Below are 17681 nucleotides of genomic sequence, written 5' to 3'. Positions count from 1 at the left end.
AGAACGTTGTTCTGGTTCTGGATGGTAGCGTCCAGAACGTTGTTCCGGTTCTGGATGGTGGTATCCAGAACGTTGTTCCGGTTCTGGATGGTGGTATCCAGAACGTTGTTCCTGTTGTGGATGGTGGTATCCAGAACGTTGTTCCTGTTGTGGATGGTGGTATCCAGAACGTTGTTCCTGTTGTGGATGGTGGTATCCAGAACGTTGTTCCTGTTGTGGATGGTGGTATGCAGAACGTTGTTCCTGTTGTGGATGGTGGTATGCAGAACGTTGTTCCTGTTGTGAATGGTGGCATCCAGAACGTTGTTCCGGTTGTGGATGGTGGTATCCAGAACGTTGTTCCTGTTGTGGATGGTGGTATCCAGAACGTTGTTCCTGTTGTGGATGGTGGTATCCAGAACGTTGTTCCTGTTGTGGATGGTGGTATCCAGAACGTTGTTCCTGTTGTGGATGGTGGTATCCAGAACGTTGTTCCTGTTGTGGATGGTGGTATCCAGAACGTTGTTCCTGTTGTGGATGGTGGTATCCAGAACGTTGTTCCGGTTCTGGATGGTGGTATCCAGAACGTTGTTCCGGTTGTGGATGGTGGTATCCAGAACGTTGTTCCTGTTGTGGATGGTGGTATCCAGAACGTTGTTCCTGTTGTGGATGGTGGTATCCAGAACGTTGTTCCTGTTGTGGATGGTGGTATGCAGAACGTTGTTCCTGTTGTGAATGGTGGCGTCCAGAACGTTGTTCCGGTTCTGAATGGTAGCGTCCAGAACGTTGTTCCTGTTGTGGATGGTGGTATCCAGAACGTTGTTCCGGTTCTGGATGGTGGTATCCAGAACGTTGTTCCGGTTGTGGATGGTGGTATCCAGAACGTTGTTCCTGTTGTGGATGGTGGTATCCAGAACGTTGTTCCTGTTGTGGATGGTGGTATCCAGAACGTTGTTCCTGTTGTGGATGGTGGTATGCAGAACGTTGTTCCTGTTGTGAATGGTGGCGTCCAGAACGTTGTTCCGGTTCTGAATGGTAGCGTCCAGAACGTTGTTCCTGTTGTGAATGGTGGTATCTAGAACGTTGTTCCTGTTGTGAATGGTGGTATCCAGAACGTTGTTCCTGTTGTGGATGGTGGTATGCAGAACGTTGTTCCGGTTCTGGATGGTAGCGTCCAGAACGTTGTTCCGGTTCTGGATGGTGGTATCCAGAACGTTGTTCCTGTTGTGAATGGTGGCATCTAGAACGTTGTTCCTGTTGTGAATGGTGGCATCTAGAACGTTGTTCCTGTTGTGAATGGTGGCATCTAGAACGTTGTTCCTGTTGTGAATGGTGGTATCCAGAACGTTGTTCCTGTTGTGGATGGTGGTATGCAGAACGTTGTTCCTGTTGTGAATGGTGGCATCCAGAACGTTGTTCCTGTTGTGAATGGTGGCATCTAGAACGTTGTTCCTGTTGTGAATGGTGGCATCTAGAACGTTGTTCCTGTTGTGAATGGTGGCATCCAGAACGTTGTTCCTGTTGTGGATGGTGGTATCCAGAACGTTGTTCCTGTTGTGGATGGTGGTATGCAGAACGTGTTCTGGTTCTGGATGGTAGCGTCCAGAACGTTGTTCCGGTTCTGGAGGGTGGTATCCAGAACGTTGTTCCGGTTCTGGATGGTGGTATCCAGAACGTTGTTCCTGTTGTGGATGGTGGTATCCAGAACATTGTTCCTGTTGTGGATGGTGGTATGCAGAACGTTGTTCCTGTTGTGAATGGTGGCATCCAGAACGTTGTTCCGGTTCTGAATGGTGGCATCTAGAACGTTGTTCCTGTTGTGAATGGTGGTATGTAGAACGTTGTTCCTGTTGTGAATGGTGGTATCTAGAACGTTGTTCCTGTTGTGAATGGTGGCATCTAGAACGTTGTTCCTGTTGTGAATGGTGGCATCTAGAACGTTGTTCCTGTTGTGAATGGTGGCATCTAGAACGTTGTTCCTGTTGTGAATGGTGGCATCTAGAACGTTGTTCCTGTTGTGAATGGTGGCATCTAGAACGTTGTTCCTGTTGTGAATGGTGGCATCTAGAACGTTGTTCCTGTTGTGAATGGTGGCATCTAGAACGTTGTTCCTGTTGTGAATGGTGGCATCTAGAACGTTGTTCCTGTTGTGAATGGTGGCATCTAGAACGTTGTTCCTGTTGTGGATGGTGGTATCTAGAACGTTGTTCCTGTTGTGGATGGTGGTATCCAGAACGTTGTTCCTGTTGTGGATGGTGGTATGCAGAACGTTGTTCCTGTTGTGAATGGTGGCATCCAGAACGTTGTTCCGGTTCTGAATGGTAGCGTCCAGAACGTTGTTCCTGTTGTGAATGGTGGTATCTAGAACGTTGTTCCTGTTGTGAATGGTGGTATCTAGAATGTTGTTCCTGTTGTGAATGGTGGTATCCAGAACTTTGTTCCTGTTGTGGATGGTGGTATGCAGAACGTTGTTCTGGTTCTGGATGGTAGCGTCCAGAACGTTGTTCCGGTTCTGAATGATGGCATCCAGAACGTTGTTCCTGTTGTGAATGGTGGCATCCAGAACGTTGTTCCTGTTGTGAATGGTGGCATCTAGAACGTTGTTCCTGTTGTGAATGGTGGCATCTAGAACGTTGTTCCTGTTGTGAATGGTGGCATCTAGAACGTTGTTCCTGTTGTGAATGGTGGCATCTAGAACGTTGTTCCTGTTGTGAATGGTGGCATCCAGAACGTTGTTCCTGTTGTGAATGGTGGCATCCAGAACGTTGTTCCGGTTCTGAATGGTGGCATCTAGAACGTTGTTCCTGTTGTGAATGGTGGCATGTAGAACGTTGTTCCTGTTGTGAATGGTGGTATCTAGAACGTTGTTCCTGTTGTGAATGGTGGCATCTAGAACGTTGTTCCTGTTGTGAATGGTGGCATCTAGAACGTTGTTCCTGTTGTGAATGGTGGCATCTAGAACGTTGTTCCTGTTGTGAATGGTGGCATCTAGAACGTTGTTCCTGTTGTGAATGGTGGCATCTAGAACGTTGTTCCTGTTGTGAATGGTGGCATCTAGAACGTTGTTCCTGTTGTGAATGGTGGCATCTAGAACGTTGTTCCTGTTGTGAATGGTGGCATCTAGAACGTTGTTCCTGTTGTGAATGGTGGCATCTAGAACGTTGTTCCTGTTGTGGATGGTGGTATCTAGAACGTTGTTCCTGTTGTGGATGGTGGTATCCAGAACGTTGTTCCTGTTGTGGATGGTGGTATGCAGAACGTTGTTCCTGTTGTGAATGGTGGCATCCAGAACGTTGTTCCGGTTCTGAATGGTAGCGTCCAGAACGTTGTTCCTGTTGTGAATGGTGGTATCTAGAACGTTGTTCCTGTTGTGAATGGTGGTATCTAGAATGTTGTTCCTGTTGTGAATGGTGGTATCCAGAACTTTGTTCCTGTTGTGGATGGTGGTATGCAGAACGTTGTTCTGGTTCTGGATGGTAGCGTCCAGAACGTTGTTCCGGTTCTGAATGATGGCATCCAGAACGTTGTTCCTGTTGTGAATGGTGGCATCCAGAACGTTGTTCCTGTTGTGAATGGTGGCATCCAGAACGTTGTTCCTGTTGTGAATGGTGGCATCTAGAACGTTGTTCCTGTTGTGAATGGTGGCATCTAGAACGTTGTTCCTGTTGTGAATGGTGGCATCTAGAACGTTGTTCCTGTTGTGAATGGTGGCATCTAGAACGTTGTTCCTGTTGTGAATGGTGGCATCCAGAACGTTGTTCCTGTTGTGAATGGTGGCATCCAGAACGTTGTTCCTGTTGTGAATGGTGGCATCTAGAACGTTGTTCCTGTTGTGAATGGTAGCATCCAGAACGTTGTTCCTGTTGTGAATGGTAGCATCCAGAACGTTGTTCCTGTTGTGAATGGTGGCATCCAGAACGTTGTTCCTGTTCTGGATGGTAGCGTCCAGAATGTTGTTCCGGTTCTGGATGGTAGCATCCAGAACGTTGTTCCTGTTCTGGATGGTAGCGTCCAGAATGTTGTTCCGGTTCTGGATGGTAGTGTCCAGAACGTTGTTCCTGTTCTGGATGGTAGCATCCAGAACGTTGTTCCTGTTCTGGATGGTAGCGTCCAGAATGTTGTTCCGGTTCTGGATGGTAGTGTCCAGAACGTTGTTCTGGATGGTAGTTTCAGAAATCTCTCCTGGTCACGATGAAAAGTTTTCCTTTAAGAAGCAAATAAAAGTAAATAAATATAATGTCAGAAACTTCTGGAAGATTATTAAACCACTCTGTTAATCTGGAAGGTTTCAGTAAAACCTGGACCTCAGTTGGACCAGAACCACCACCACCATCATCATCATCATCAGCTGGTGGAACCAAGGTCACCATGGAAACCTTATCAGCTCTATAACATCACTTCAGACTTCACTGGTGGGAAAGAAGCCGCATGCAGACCGGGTCCATCACCCACTGGAGAACTGGACGGTGGTCTGACCAACCAGTATCTTTGTTGGAAGAAAAACAGCATTCAGATCGTCCACAAGTCCAAAAACCTGGTTCTGATGGTATGAAGGTCTGAGGATGGACCAGGGTCTGGGATAGACCAGAATCTGGACGGATCTGGGTCTGGGATGGTCCAGGGTCTGACAGATTGGCGCCTGTGGTGGAACTGGGTCTGGATAGACCTGGTCTGGGATAGACCAGGATCTGGGATGGAACTGGTTTGGGATGGACCGGGATCTGGGATGGAACTGGTTTGGGATGGACCGGGGTCTGGGATGAACCTGGTGTAGGATAAATCAGGATATGGTCTGGACCTGGTCTGGGATAAACTGGGATCTGGGATAAACCAGGATCTGTGACTGACCTGGTCTGGATAGACCAGGATCTGGCCTGGATAGACCAGGATCTGGTCTGGACCTGGCTTGGATAGACCAGGATCTGGTTTGGATCTGGTCTGGATAGACCAGGATCTGGTCTGGACCTGGCTTAGACCAGGATCTGGTCTGGATAGACCAGGATCTGGTCTGGATCTGGTCTGGATAGACCAGGATCTGGCCTGGACCTGGTCTGACCTCCCAGCCTGCTGGCTCGGAGCCTCCACCCGATGCGGTCGCCTCGTCTCTGGCTCCCTCTAGTGGTCACATGACAAACTGCACAAATCCTGTCAGGAATCGTTGCTTCTTTTTATTGATCGTTATGAAACATAAACACTGAGGGTTGGAAATGACACGGACTCCACACGGACACGGAACAAACACGTCAACACAAATCAGGAATCATCTTTTCACTTCGCAGTTTGTAGGAATTAAAAAACAAACGAAACCTCCGTTCCTCCATGTTTTCCTCCCAACGCGGCGCGGCGTCACGCCGTTGCGTCACGGCGGCAACACGTAGAACTTCACCCTGTTTCCTCACATTTACATGCAACAGTTCAGTTTCTCCAACATGTCAAAGGAGTCAATGATAGAACTCATTCCTCCGTGAAAGCATCAATGTCCATCGCCCCAACGTCCTTGGCGACGACTCCTGAAGAAGTTTTCCATCGGAAAACTAGAATGTTCAGAGCGATACATCGACGGGATGATGAGGCACAAAGCGAGCTGCGACGGGACGGTCGCCGCCGTCAGGCATCAGAAACGAGGAGTCATTCAAGGCAAATGAAAAGAGAAAAAAAAACAAACCATTTAATGCTGGTCGTCCTCCGTAGAGACGAAGGATTGTACGAGCGAGAAAGCAACACGCTGCGGAAAACGGAAACAAAACCTGAAAACAATCATTCCTGCATCTCATCCAGACAAATTTTCCTCAGAGTAGAAGAAGAAACGTCTCATTTGATGCAGAATGTGAACCGGCTGCTAATCAGCTTCAGAGAATAAGGAGGAATCTCTGTATGCTGGGGACAGGGCCGGATGCTTGTGATCTTCTGTGCTGGAAGTCGCAGCATGGACCAGCAATCCTCAATCAGACCGGAATGGGACACCAGTCCTGTCCTAGAACTGCTGGTCTCCTCGCTTCCCTGATGTTAAACTGTTGTTGAAAGAAGAGGAGATGCTAAAGATGCTAAACATAACTCTGGAAATATTTTTACAGAAGTGTTCAGCCTTGTCCCCCGCATACAGAGATTCCTCCTAATTCTCCGAACATCATCTTCTCTGTACCAGCTACCTCCGTTGCTCCCGTTCCAGCTGTGTTTCTGCATCAGAGTCACAACCAGCTGATATTTTCCATCAAATGATAAAAAGTCAGTTTGGTCATGTGACGTGACGTTTAGCGTCAAGCTGACGATGAAATGATGAGATTCTGTTTTTACTTACGTCTGACTCAGCATCCCAACTTTTAGACGATAAATATGACGTTTCACAGCGTTAGCTCGGAGCGTTTTCCTCGACGGATGTGTTTTTGGTAAAGTTTGTAGCGTTTTTTTTAGCAGACAGCTGCGTGTAAAGGCTTTATTTACAGTAACACGGGATAAACTAACAGTTTGATTTGTTTATCCCTTCCAGCAATTTAACATTGTTCAAAAATGCTTTTAATAAAACACTTAAAAAAACGTTTATAAAAACTTAAACGCTGAAAAAGATGCTTCCACACTGTAAAAAATGTGGCTGAAAGCAGATTTGCTTTAAAACAGAAGGCGGCAGACCGACCCTTCAGGACCAGACGGGGTCGAGCGTTTCCAGCCTTCAGCAGGAATTCAGGTTTTTTTCCAAGTAAACCCAAAGAAGCAGCGACTAAAACCGCCAAAGCCTCGATGTCTCCGTTTGTGATTGTTCCAGCGGTTCCTGTCCGACGCTGCAGGGCAGAAAGTTTAGTAGAAAAGTGCTGAAAAAAGAGACTCCTCCCGCGGTCGGTCTCAGGAGGACAGTTTGGAGTAGCTGGGCGGGGAGAACTTCCGCTTCAGGTACTTGATGATGTAGAGAGGAAGACAGCTGACCAGCGTGATGGCCGACACCTTCCACAGGAAAGGCCAGGTGGTGATGTAGGAGAAGTCTGCAGGGAGGAAACAACACATGAACCAAATCCCACCAAAACCTACATGATAAACAACCAGGTGGGACGGGCGCCACGGCGACGGGCGCCACGGCGACGCCGCAGGAAAGAATCTGACTGGATGACGGGCGGAGGGGGAGGGGCTGCAGACCTACCAAAGAAAGCTCCGAAGGACACCCGGCCTATGCCTGGAGGAGGAGGAGCAGGGAGGAGCAGCAGAGACGGTCAGGAGCACACAGGGAGGAGGAGGAGTACGATGAAGAGGAGGAGGACGAGGAGGAGGAGGAGCAGGAGTACGATGAAGAGGAGGAGGACGAGGAGAAGGAGGAGCAGGAGTACGATGAATAGGAGGAGGACGAGGAGAAGGAGGAGCAGGAGTACGATGAATAGGAGGAGGACGAGGAGAAGGACGAGGAGGAGTAGGAGTACGATGAAGAGGAGGAGGACGAGGAGAAGGAGGAGCAGGAGTACGATGAAGAGGAGGAGGACGAGGAGAAGGAGGAGCAGGAGTACGATGAATAGGAGGAGGACGAGGAGAAGGACGAGGAGGAGTAGGAGTACGATGAAGAGGAGGAGGACGAGGAGAAGGAGGAGCAGGAGTACGATGAATAGGAGGACGACGATGAAGAGGAGGACGACGAGGAGAAGGAGGAGCAGGAGTACGATGAATAGGAGGAGGACGATGAAGAGGAGGAGGACGAGGAGAAGGAGGAGCAGGAGTACGATGAATAGGAGGAGGACGATGAAGAGGAGGAGGACGAGGAGAAGGAGGAGCAGGAGTACGATGAATAGGAGGAGGACGATGAAGAGGAGGAGGACGAGGAGAAGGAGGAGCAGGAGTACGATGAATAGGAGGAGGACGATGAAGAGGAGGAGGACGAGGAGAAGGAGCAGGAGTACGATGAATAGGAGGAGGACGATGAAGAGGAGGAGGACGAGGAGAAGGAGGAGCAGGAGTACGATGAATAGGAGGAGGACGATGAAGAGGAGGAGGACGAGGAGAAGGAGGAGCAGGAGTACGATGAAGAGGAGGAGGACGAGGAGAAGGAGGAGCAGGAGTACGATGAAGAGGAGGAGGACGAGGAGCAGGAGTACGATGAAGAGGAGGAGGACGAGGAGAAGGCGGAGCAGGAGTATGATGAAGAGGAGGAGGACGAGGAGGAGCAGTAGTATGATGAATAGGAGGAGGACGAGGAGAAGGAGGAGCAGGAGTATGATGAATAGGAGGAGGATGAGGAGAAGGAGGAGCAGGAGTATAATGAATAGGAGGAGGACGAGGAGGAGCAGGAGTATGATGAAGAGGAGGAGGACGAGGAGAAGGCGGAGCAGGAGTATGATGAAGAGGAGGAGGACGAGGAGGAGCAGGAGTATGATGAATAGGAGGAGGACGAGGAGGAGCAGGAGTATGATGAATAGGAGGAGGACGAGGAGAAGGCGGAGCAGGAGTATGATGAAGAGGAGGAGGACGAGGAGGAGCAGGAGTATGATGAATAGGAGGAGGACGAGGAGAAGGAGGAGCAGGAGTATGATGAAGAGGAGGAGGACGAGGAGGAGCAGGAGTATGATGAATAGGAGGAGGACGAGGAGAAGGAGGAGCAGGAGTATGATGAAGAGGAGGAGGACGAGGAGGAGCAGGAGTATGATGAATAGGAGGAGGACGAGGAGAAGGAGGAGCAGGAGTATGATGAAGAGGAGGAGGACGAGGAGGAGGAGGAGCAGGAGTATGATGAATAGGAGGAGGACGAGGAGGAGGAGGAGCAGGAGTATGATGAAGAGGAGGAGGACGAGGAGGAGGAGGAGCAGGAGTATGATGAAGAGGAGGAGGACGAGGAGGAGCAGTAGTATGATGAATAGGAGGAGGACGAGGAGAAGGAGGAGCAGGAGTATGATGAAGAGGAGGAGGACGAGGAGGAGGAGGAGCAGGAGTATGATGAAGAGGAGGAGGACGAGGAGAAGGAGGAGCAGGAGTATGATGAAGAGGAGGAGGACGAGGAGGAGCAGTAGTATGATGAATAGGAGGAGGACGAGGAGAAGGAGGAGCAGGAGTATGATGAAGAGGAGGAGGACGAGGAGGAGCAGTAGTATGATGAATAGGAGGAGGACGAGGAGAAGGAGGAGCAGGAGTATGATGAAGAGGAGGAGGACGAGGAGAAGGCGGAGCAGGAGTATGATGAAGAGGAGGAGGACGAGGAGGAGGAGGAGCAGGAGTATGATGAAGAGGAGGAGGACGAGGAGGAGCAGTAGTATGATGAATAGGAGGAGGACGAGGAGAAGGAGGAGCAGGAGTATGATGAAGAGGAGGAGGACGAGGAGAAGGCGGAGCAGGAGTATGATGAAGAGGAGGAGGACGAGGAGGAGGAGGAGCAGGAGTATGATGAATAGGAGGAGGATGAGGAGGACGAGGAGCAGGAGTATGATGAAGAGGAGGAGGACGAGGAGGAGGAGGAGCAGGAGTATGATGAATAGGAGGAGGACGAGGAGAAGGAGGAGCAGGAGTATGATGAAGAGGAGGAGGACGAGGAGGAGCAGTAGTATGATGAATAGGAGGAGGACGAGGAGAAGGAGGAGCAGGAGTATGATGAAGAGGAGGAGGACGAGGAGAAGGCGGAGCAGGAGTATGATGAAGAGGAGGAGGACGAGGAGGAGCAGTAGTATGATGAAGAGGAGGACGACGAGGAGAAGGAGGAGCAGGAGTATGATGAAGAGGAGGAGGACGAGGAGGAGGAGGAGCAGGAGTATGATGAATAGGAGGAGGACGAGGAGGAGGAGGAGCAGGAGTATGATGAAGAGGAGGAGGACGAGGAGGAGGAGGAGCAGGAGTATGATGAAGAGGAGGAGGACGAGGAGGAGGAGGAGCAGGAGTATGATGAATAGGAGGAGGACAAGGAGGAGGAAGAGGAGAAATAAGAGAAAACAGAAGTTTAGCAGCATCACGTCAGACAGAAAGCAGCAGCAGCTCCGGTTGAACGTATGGAAACTCAGAAGGGTCAAAATCTGTTTAAGCTCTCTGATTGGTCGAAAATTTGACAGGAAGTGACCTCATCAGATTCATCTAGTCAAATTATAAAACGTCTTAAAAACCTCCGAGTCAGGTGGTGACCCGGATCCCTTCAGTCCTGGTTACAGATCAACGCTGGTTCTGGTCCCGATGGAGGTTTTCCTTCCTGGTTCTGGTCCCGATGGAGGTTTTCCCTCCTGGTTCTGGTCCCGATGGTGGTTTTCCCTCCTGGTTCTGGTCCCGATGGTGGTTTTCCTTCCTGGTTCTGGTCCCGATGGAGGTTTACCTTCCTGGTTCTGGTCCCGATGGAGGTTTACCTTCCTGGTTCTGGTCCCGATGGAGGTTTACCTTCCTGGTTCTGGTCCCGATGGAGGTTTTCCTTCCTGGTTCTGGTCCCGATGGAGGGTTTCCTTCCTGGTTCTGGTTCCGATGGAGGTTTACCTTCCTGGTTCTGGTCCTGATGGAGGTTTTCCTTCCTGGTTCTGGTCCTGATGGAGGTTTTCCTTCCTGGTTCGGGTCCAGATGGAGGTTTTCCTTCCTGGTTCTTGTCCTGATGGAGGTTTTCCTTCCTGGTTCTGGTCCTGATGGAGGTTTTCCTTCCTGGTTCTGGTCATGATGGAGGTTTTCCTTCCTGGTTCTGGTCCTGATGGAGGTTTTCCTTCCTGGTTCTGGTCCTGAGGGAGGTTTTCCTTCCTGGTTCTGGTTCTGATGGAGGTTTTCCTTCCTGGTCCCGATGGAGGTTTTCCTTCCTGGTTCTGGTCCCGATGGAGGTTTTTCTTCCTGGTTCTGGTCCCGATGGAGGTTTTCCTTCCTGGTTCTGGTCCCGATGGAGGTTTTCCCTCCTGGTTCTGGTCCCGATGGAGGTTTTCCCTCCTGGTTCTGGTCCCGATGGAGGTTTTCCCTCCTGGTTCTGGTCCCGATGGAGGTTTTCCCTCCTGGTTCTGGTCCCGATGGAGGTTTTCCTTCCTGGTTCTGGTCCCGATGGAGGTTTTCCTTCCTGGTTCTGGTCCCGATGGAGGTTTTCCTTCCTGGTTCTGGTCCCGATGGAGGTTTTCCTTCCTGGTTTGGGTCCTGATGGAGGTTTTCCTTCCTGGTTCTGGTCATGATGGAGGTTTTCCTTCCTGGTTCTGATGGAGGTTTTCCTTCCTGGTTCTGGTTCTGATGGAGGTTTTCCTTCCTGGTACTGGTCCCGATGGAGGTTTTCCTTTCTGGTTCTGGTCATGATGGAGGTTTTCCTTCCTGGTTCTGGTCCTGATGAAGGTTTTCCTTCCTGGTTCTGGTTCTGATGGTGGTTTTCCTTCCTGGTTCTGGTCCTGATGGAGGTTTACCTTCCTGGTTCTGGTCCCGATGGAGGTTTTCCTTCCTGGTTCTGGTCCCGATGGAGGTTTTCCTTTCTGGTTCTGGTCCCGATGGAGGTTTTCCTTCCTGGTTCTAGTCATGATGGAGGTTTTCCTTCCTGGTTCTGGTCCTGATGAAGGTTTTCCTTCCTGGTTCTGGTCCTGATGGAGGTTTACCTTCCTGGTTCTGGTCCTGATGGAGGTTTACCTTCCTGGTTCTGGTCATGATGGAGGTTTACCTTCCTGGTTCTGGTCATGATGGAGGTTTTCCTTCCTGGTTCTGGTCATGATGAAGGTTTTCCTTCCTGGTTCTGGTCATGATGAAGGTTTTTCCTGGTTCTGGTTCTGATGGTGGTTTTCCTTCCTGGTTCTGGTCCTGATGGAGGTTTTCCTTCCTGGTTCTGGTCCTGATGGAGGTTTTCCTTCCTGGTTCTGGTCCTGATGGAGGTTTTCCTTCCTGGTTCTGGTCATGATGGAGGTTTTCCTTCCTGGTTCTGGTCCCGATGGAGGTTTTCCTTCCTGGTTCTGGTCCCGATAGAGGTTTTCCTTCCTGGTTCTGGTCCAGATGGAGGTTTTCCTTCCTGGTTCTGGTCATGATGGAGGTTTTCCTTCCTGGTTCTGGTCCCGATGGAGGTTTTCCTTCCTGGTTCTGGTCCCGATGGAGGTTTTCCTTCCTGGTTCTGGTCCAGATGGAGGTTTTCCTTCCTGGTTCTGGTCATGATGGAGGTTTTCCTTCCTGGTTCTGGTCCCGATGGAGGTGTTCCTTCCTGGTTCTGGTCATGATGGAGGTTTTCCTTCCTGGTTCTGGTCCTGATGGAGGTTTTCCTTCCTGGTTCTGGTTCTGATGGTGGGTTTCCTTCCTGGTTCTTGTCCCGATGGAGGTTTTCCTTCCTGGTTCTGATGGAGGTTTTCCTTCCTGGTTCTGATGGAGGTTTTCCTTCCTGGTTCTGGTCCCGATGGAGGTTTTCCTTCCTGGTTCTGGTCCCGATGGAGGTTTTCCTTCCTGGTTCTGGTCCCGATGGAGGTTTTCCTTCCTGGTTCTGGTCCCGATGGAGGTTTTCCTTCCTGGTTCTGGTCCCGATGGAGGTTTTCCTTCCTGGTTCTGGTCCCGATGGAGGTTTTCCTTCCTGGTTCTGGTCATGATGGAGGTTTTCCTTCCTGGTTCTGGTCATGATGGAGGTTTTCCTTCCTGGTTCTGGTCATGATGGAGGTTTTCCTTCCTGGTTCTGGTCCTGATGGAGGTTTTCCTTCCTGGTTCTGGTTCTGATGGTGGTTTTCCTTCCTGGTTCTTGTCCTGATGGAGGTTTTCCTTCCTGGTTCTGGTCCTGATGGAGGTTTTCCTTCCTGGTTCTTGTCCCGATGGAGGTTTTCCTTTCTGGTTCTGGTCCCGATGGAGGTTTTCCTTCCTGGTTCTGGTCATGATGGAGGTTTTCCTTCCTGGTTCTGATGGAGGTTTTCCTTCCTGGTTCTGATGGAGGTTTTCCTTCCTGGTTCTGATGGAGGTTTTCCTTCCTGGTTCTGGTTCTGATGGAGGTTTTCCTTCCTGGTTCTGGTTCTGGTCCTGATGGAGGTTTTCCTTCCTGGTTCTGGTTCTGGTAGAGGTTAGCTCTGTCCTTATTTTAATGAACTGGCTCTTACAAACTGGACTAATGTGGATGAAACTGGATTTGTATTCACCGGATTATAACTGGACTGGAATGTATTAGGATAACCTGGACAGGGTGTTAAACTACATTTTGGTACAAATAAAGTTGAATTGACTTGATCAATTAAATATGAAGTGTTTTATCTCGTCTCGTCTTCATGCCGCTTATCCGGGGTCTGGTCGTGGGGGCACCAGCCACATTTACCAACTCTGCGGGGGGATCCCGAGGCGTTCCCAGGCCAGCCGAGAGATATAATCCCTCCAGCGTGTCCTGGGTCTTCCCCGGGGTCTCCTCCCAGAGGGACGTGCCTGGAACACCTCACCAGGGAGGTCCAGGAGGCATCCTGACCAGATGCCCGAGCCACCTCAACTGGTTCCTCTCGATGCAGAGGAGCAGCGGCTCTACTCTGATCTCCTCCAGGATGACCGAGCTCCTCACCCTATCTCTACGGGAGAGCCCGGCCACCCTGCGGAGGAAACTCATTTCAGCCGCCTGTATACGAGATCTCCTTCTTTCGGTCCCGACCCACAGCTCATGACCATAGGTGAGGGTAGGAACGTAGATCGACTGGTAAATCGAGAGCTTCGCCTTCTGGCTCAGCTCCTTCTTCACCACGACAGACCGGCGCAGAGTCCGCATTACTGCAGACGCCGCACTGATCCGTCTGTTGATCTCGCGCTCCATCCTTCCCTCACTCGTGAACAAGACCCCGAGATATTTAAACTCCTCCACTTGAGGCAGGACCTGACTCCCGACCCGGAGAGGGCAATCCACCCTATTTCGGCTGAGGACCATGGTCTCAGATTTGGAGGTGCTGATTCTCATCCCAGCCGCTTCACACTCGGCCGCGAATCGCTCAAGAGCTGGAGATCACGACCAGATGAAGCCAACAGGACCACGTCATCCGCAAAAAGCAGGGACCCAATCCTGAGGCCACCAAGCCGGATCCCCTCAACACCTCGGCTGCGCCTAGAAATTCTGTCCATATAAGTTATGAACAGAATCGGTGATAAAGGTTTTTTTCTATAAACCAATTTTATTTTTTATTAATAATGTTTAAATCATGAATATAAACCTTCAGTTCAGGCTGTTCACTAAACACCAAGTCGCATTAAATCATCAGCAGGGATTTTAAACGACATGATTTTGACCCTTCTGGTTTTCCATACATAAATTAGACTCCAGCAGCTTCAGTTCAGTAAATACGTCTAAAATCTGAGTAGAGTAGAAAATCTCCAGCCGGCTCCTACCGAAGTACTCGCTGAGGAAGGCGAGAGAGGCCAGGTAGCAGGCCAGGCTGAAGAGCTCGGCCACCACCATGAGCCAATGCCAGGTCCGGACCGTCAGGGCCACCATCAGTAGCTCCGTCAGGATGAGCGCCGTGAAGGAGATGGCCACCACGTGCACGAACTCCGACTCAAACAGCACCAGCGCGCCGTACATCAGGATGCCGCCTGAAAGAAAACAGGAAACCAGATCCGTTCAAACCGGATTTGTACGTTTGCGTCTCACACCAGTAAAATACGAAGCGCAAAAACAGGAAGTGATGAAATCCAAAAAGATTTCCATATTTCCTTGTTCTGCAGTCAGAATGTCGTCGCACATTAAAAAGATTGATTATAGTTTGACTAGTTAGTTGTTCAAGAACTGGTGCAAAAGGAGCATCTGGACTGGCCGGAACAGGTCCAAAAACCCGGTTCTTTGACGGCACCTGGGTCGGATCGTGGTCCTGTGATGGTACGGGGGGTCGCATCGCGGTCCTGTGACGGTACGGGGGGTGGGATCGGGGTCCTGTGATGATACGGGGGGGTCGGATCGGGGTCCTGTGATGCTACGGGGGGTCGGATCGTGGTCCTGTGACGGTACGGGGGGTCGGGGTCCTGTGATGCTACGGGGGGTCGGATCGTGGTCCTGTGACGGTACGGGGGGTCGGGGTCCTGTGATGCTACGTGGGGTCGGATCGTGGTCCTGTGACGGTACGGGGGGTCGGGGTCCTGTGATGCTACGGGGGGTCGGATCGTGGTCCTGTGACGGTACGGGGGGTCGGGGTCCTGTGATGCTACGGGGGGTCGGATCGTGGTCCTGTGACGGTACGGGGGGTCGGGGTCCTGTGATGCTACGTGGGGTCGGATCGTGGTCCTGTGACGGTACGGGGGGTCGGGGTCCTGTGATAGTACGGAGGGTCGGATCGTGGTCCTGTGATGGTACGGGGGGTCGGGGTCCTGTGATAGTACGGAGGGTCGGATCGTGGTCCTGTGATGGTACGGGGGGTGGGATCGTGGTCCTGTGATGATACGGGGGGTGGGATCGTGGTCCTGTGACGCTACGGGGGGTGGGATCGTGGTCCTGTGACGCTACGGGGGGTCGGATCGTGGTCCTGTGACGCTACGGGGGGTCGGATCGTGGTCCTGTGACGCTACGGGGGGTCGGATCGTGGTCCTGTGACGGTACGGGGGGTCGGGGTCCTGTGATAGTACGGAGGGTCGGATCGTGGTCCTGTGATGGTACGGGGGGTGGGATTGTGGTCGTGTGATGATACGGTGGGTCGGATTGTGGTCCTGTGACGTATGGGGGGACGGATTGTGGTCCTGTGATGCTACGGGGGGTCGGATCGGGGTCCTGTGATGCTACGGGGGGTCGGATCGGGGTCCTGTGATGCTACGGGGGGTCCGATTGTGGGCCTGTGACGTACGGGGGGATGGATCGGGGTCCTGTGACGTACGGGGGGATGGATCGGGGTCCTGTGATGCTACGGGGGGATGGATCGGGGTCCTGTGATGCTACGGGGGGTTGGATCGGGGTCCTGTGATGCTACGGGGGGGTCGGATCGGGGTCCTGTGATGATACGGGGGGTCGGATGGTGGTCCTGTGATGCTAGGGGGGGTCGGATGGTGGTCCTGTAATGCTACGGGGGGTCGGATGGTGGTCCTGTGATGATACGGGGGGTCGGATGGTGGTCCTGTGATGCTAGGGGGGGTCCGATTGTGGGCCTGTGACGTACGGGGGGATGGATCGGGGTCCTGTAATGATACGGGGGGTCCGATTGTGGGCCTGTGACGTACGGGGGGATGGATCGGGGTCCTGTGACGCTACGGGGGATGGATCGGGGTCCTGTGATGCTACGGGGGGATGGATCGGGGTCCTGTGATGATACGGGGGGATGGATCGGGGTCCTGTGATGATACGGGGGGTCGGATCGGGGTCCTGTGATGATACGGGGGGTCGGATCGGGGTCCTGTGATGATACGGGGGGATGGATCGGGGTCCTGTGATGATACGGGGGGTCGGATCGGGGTCCTGTGATGATACGGGGGGTCGGATCGGGGTCCTGTGATGATACGGGGGGACGGATCGGGGTCCTGTGATGATACGGGGGGTCGGATCGGGGTCCTGTGATGCTACGGGGGGTCGGATCGGGGTCCTGTGATGATACGGGGGGACGGATCGTGGTCCAGTGACTGGTCTGTTTGGGGTTTCTGCTGCCTTTATCTCTTCCAGGGTCGTCCTGCAGTGCTGTCCAGGTGACTGTATACAGGCAAGATAAACCACATCGCGGGATGCAGACTCTGGTGGACACACCTGCAGCGTGGGGTTCAGGGTATCACCTTTGGACAGGCGAGGGGTGGGGGGGGTGGAGCCAGGAACCAATGCATTGACCTTCCTCCTCGCTCTTCTCCCTGAACCTCGACACTGTTACTCGTTATCATACATGTTGGGAGAAGGAACGTTAAAAAGCAGGAAAATTAATTTTAAAAGTTGTAGCCTGAAACGTAAAATTTGTTCCAATCCAACATCTTCTGATGCAGTTTTAGATAAACCATGAAAAATGGAACTTTTACAGACTTCCGCTCCAGCTGTCCGTCAACGGGAAGTTTGATTAAACAGGTGAAGAATGAGAATATTCCAGAGAAATCCATCCAAACAAACCGACTGTGGAGATAAAGAGCTGATGGACAATGTCTTCCAGTGTGTCTCACTCAGCGAAACGTCCTCAGAGTCCAGACTTTCGCTCGTGTTTGGGCGCCTCCTGTGCCTGGATGACTCGGTTTTATCATAACACCACACAAATTGAGCTTAATAGCCTCTAACCGATCTCATAATTACGTTTTCATGTCTTCATGCGGAGCATTCCAGCATCGGTAATGAATGAAGCCGGCTCAGTGCCTAATATTTTATGGGCTTAATGTTTCCTTTTTCCCTCCCCAGAGCTGCTTCGGGCCTTTAATTAAAAAGCCGGGCTGTCAGGAAGTCACGCTCGAGCAGGAACATGGATCTTTCTCACACGCTGCATGGCTTAGCCATTACAGAAATATCGATTTACTGGACAGACAAAAGGCTGCATGTAGCAGCTGGAAACCTTAGATACTGAGAAACAGACTGAGAATCTGAAAGGGGGGGGGGGGGGGTGGAGGAGCGGCGCTGACGTCTACCGTCCCAGAAAAACTACTTCAGCCTCACACCAGATGCTTCCTTACCTTGATAGACGCTGATCAAAACCCAGATGAGGAAGGTTTTGAAAGACAGCGAGCGGCCCTGAAGAAGAGAGAGTGATGTGTTAAAGCAGGGGTGTCAGAATCCAGTCCTCGAGGACCGGAATCCGGCAGGTTTTTGTTGTTTCCCTCCACCAACAAAGCTGATTCAAATCAAATGGATCCAGCAGCTTCTTGTCAACCTGTTTTGTTGTCGGTCAGGTGTGTGTTGGAGCATGGAGACAATAAAAACCTGCAGGATACCAGCCCTCCAGGAC

At 51.5% G+C, this 17681-nt stretch overlaps 1 protein-coding gene across 2 annotated transcripts in view; it reads right to left on the bottom strand.

The window, feature by feature from the left end:
- Positions 1 to 5174: 5174 nt before the first annotated feature.
- Positions 5175 to 17681, bottom strand: part of atp9b (ATPase phospholipid transporting 9B) — a gene marked incomplete at its 5' end in the record, with an annotated part of 77986 nt that continues 65479 nt past the window's right edge. The window contains 4 exons of one of the 2 annotated variants that reach the window (XM_079259049.1): positions 5175 to 6953; positions 7109 to 7141; positions 14185 to 14388; positions 17410 to 17467. In XM_079259049.1, coding sequence (XP_079115175.1) covers positions 6817 to 6953; positions 7109 to 7141; positions 14185 to 14388; positions 17410 to 17467 — 432 coding nt within the window. In that variant the 3' untranslated portion in view covers positions 5175 to 6816. The remainder of the gene's footprint in view (positions 6954 to 7108; positions 7142 to 14184; positions 14389 to 17409; positions 17468 to 17681) is intronic. The other variant, XM_079259050.1, reaches the window with a different exon arrangement.

Source organism: Telmatherina bonti (genome assembly GCF_933228915.1).
Source record: "Telmatherina bonti genome assembly, chromosome: 19".
NCBI classification, from domain to species: Eukaryota; Metazoa; Chordata; class Actinopteri; order Atheriniformes; family Telmatherinidae; genus Telmatherina; species Telmatherina bonti.
This window is presented reverse-complemented; position numbering and strand designations above follow the sequence as displayed.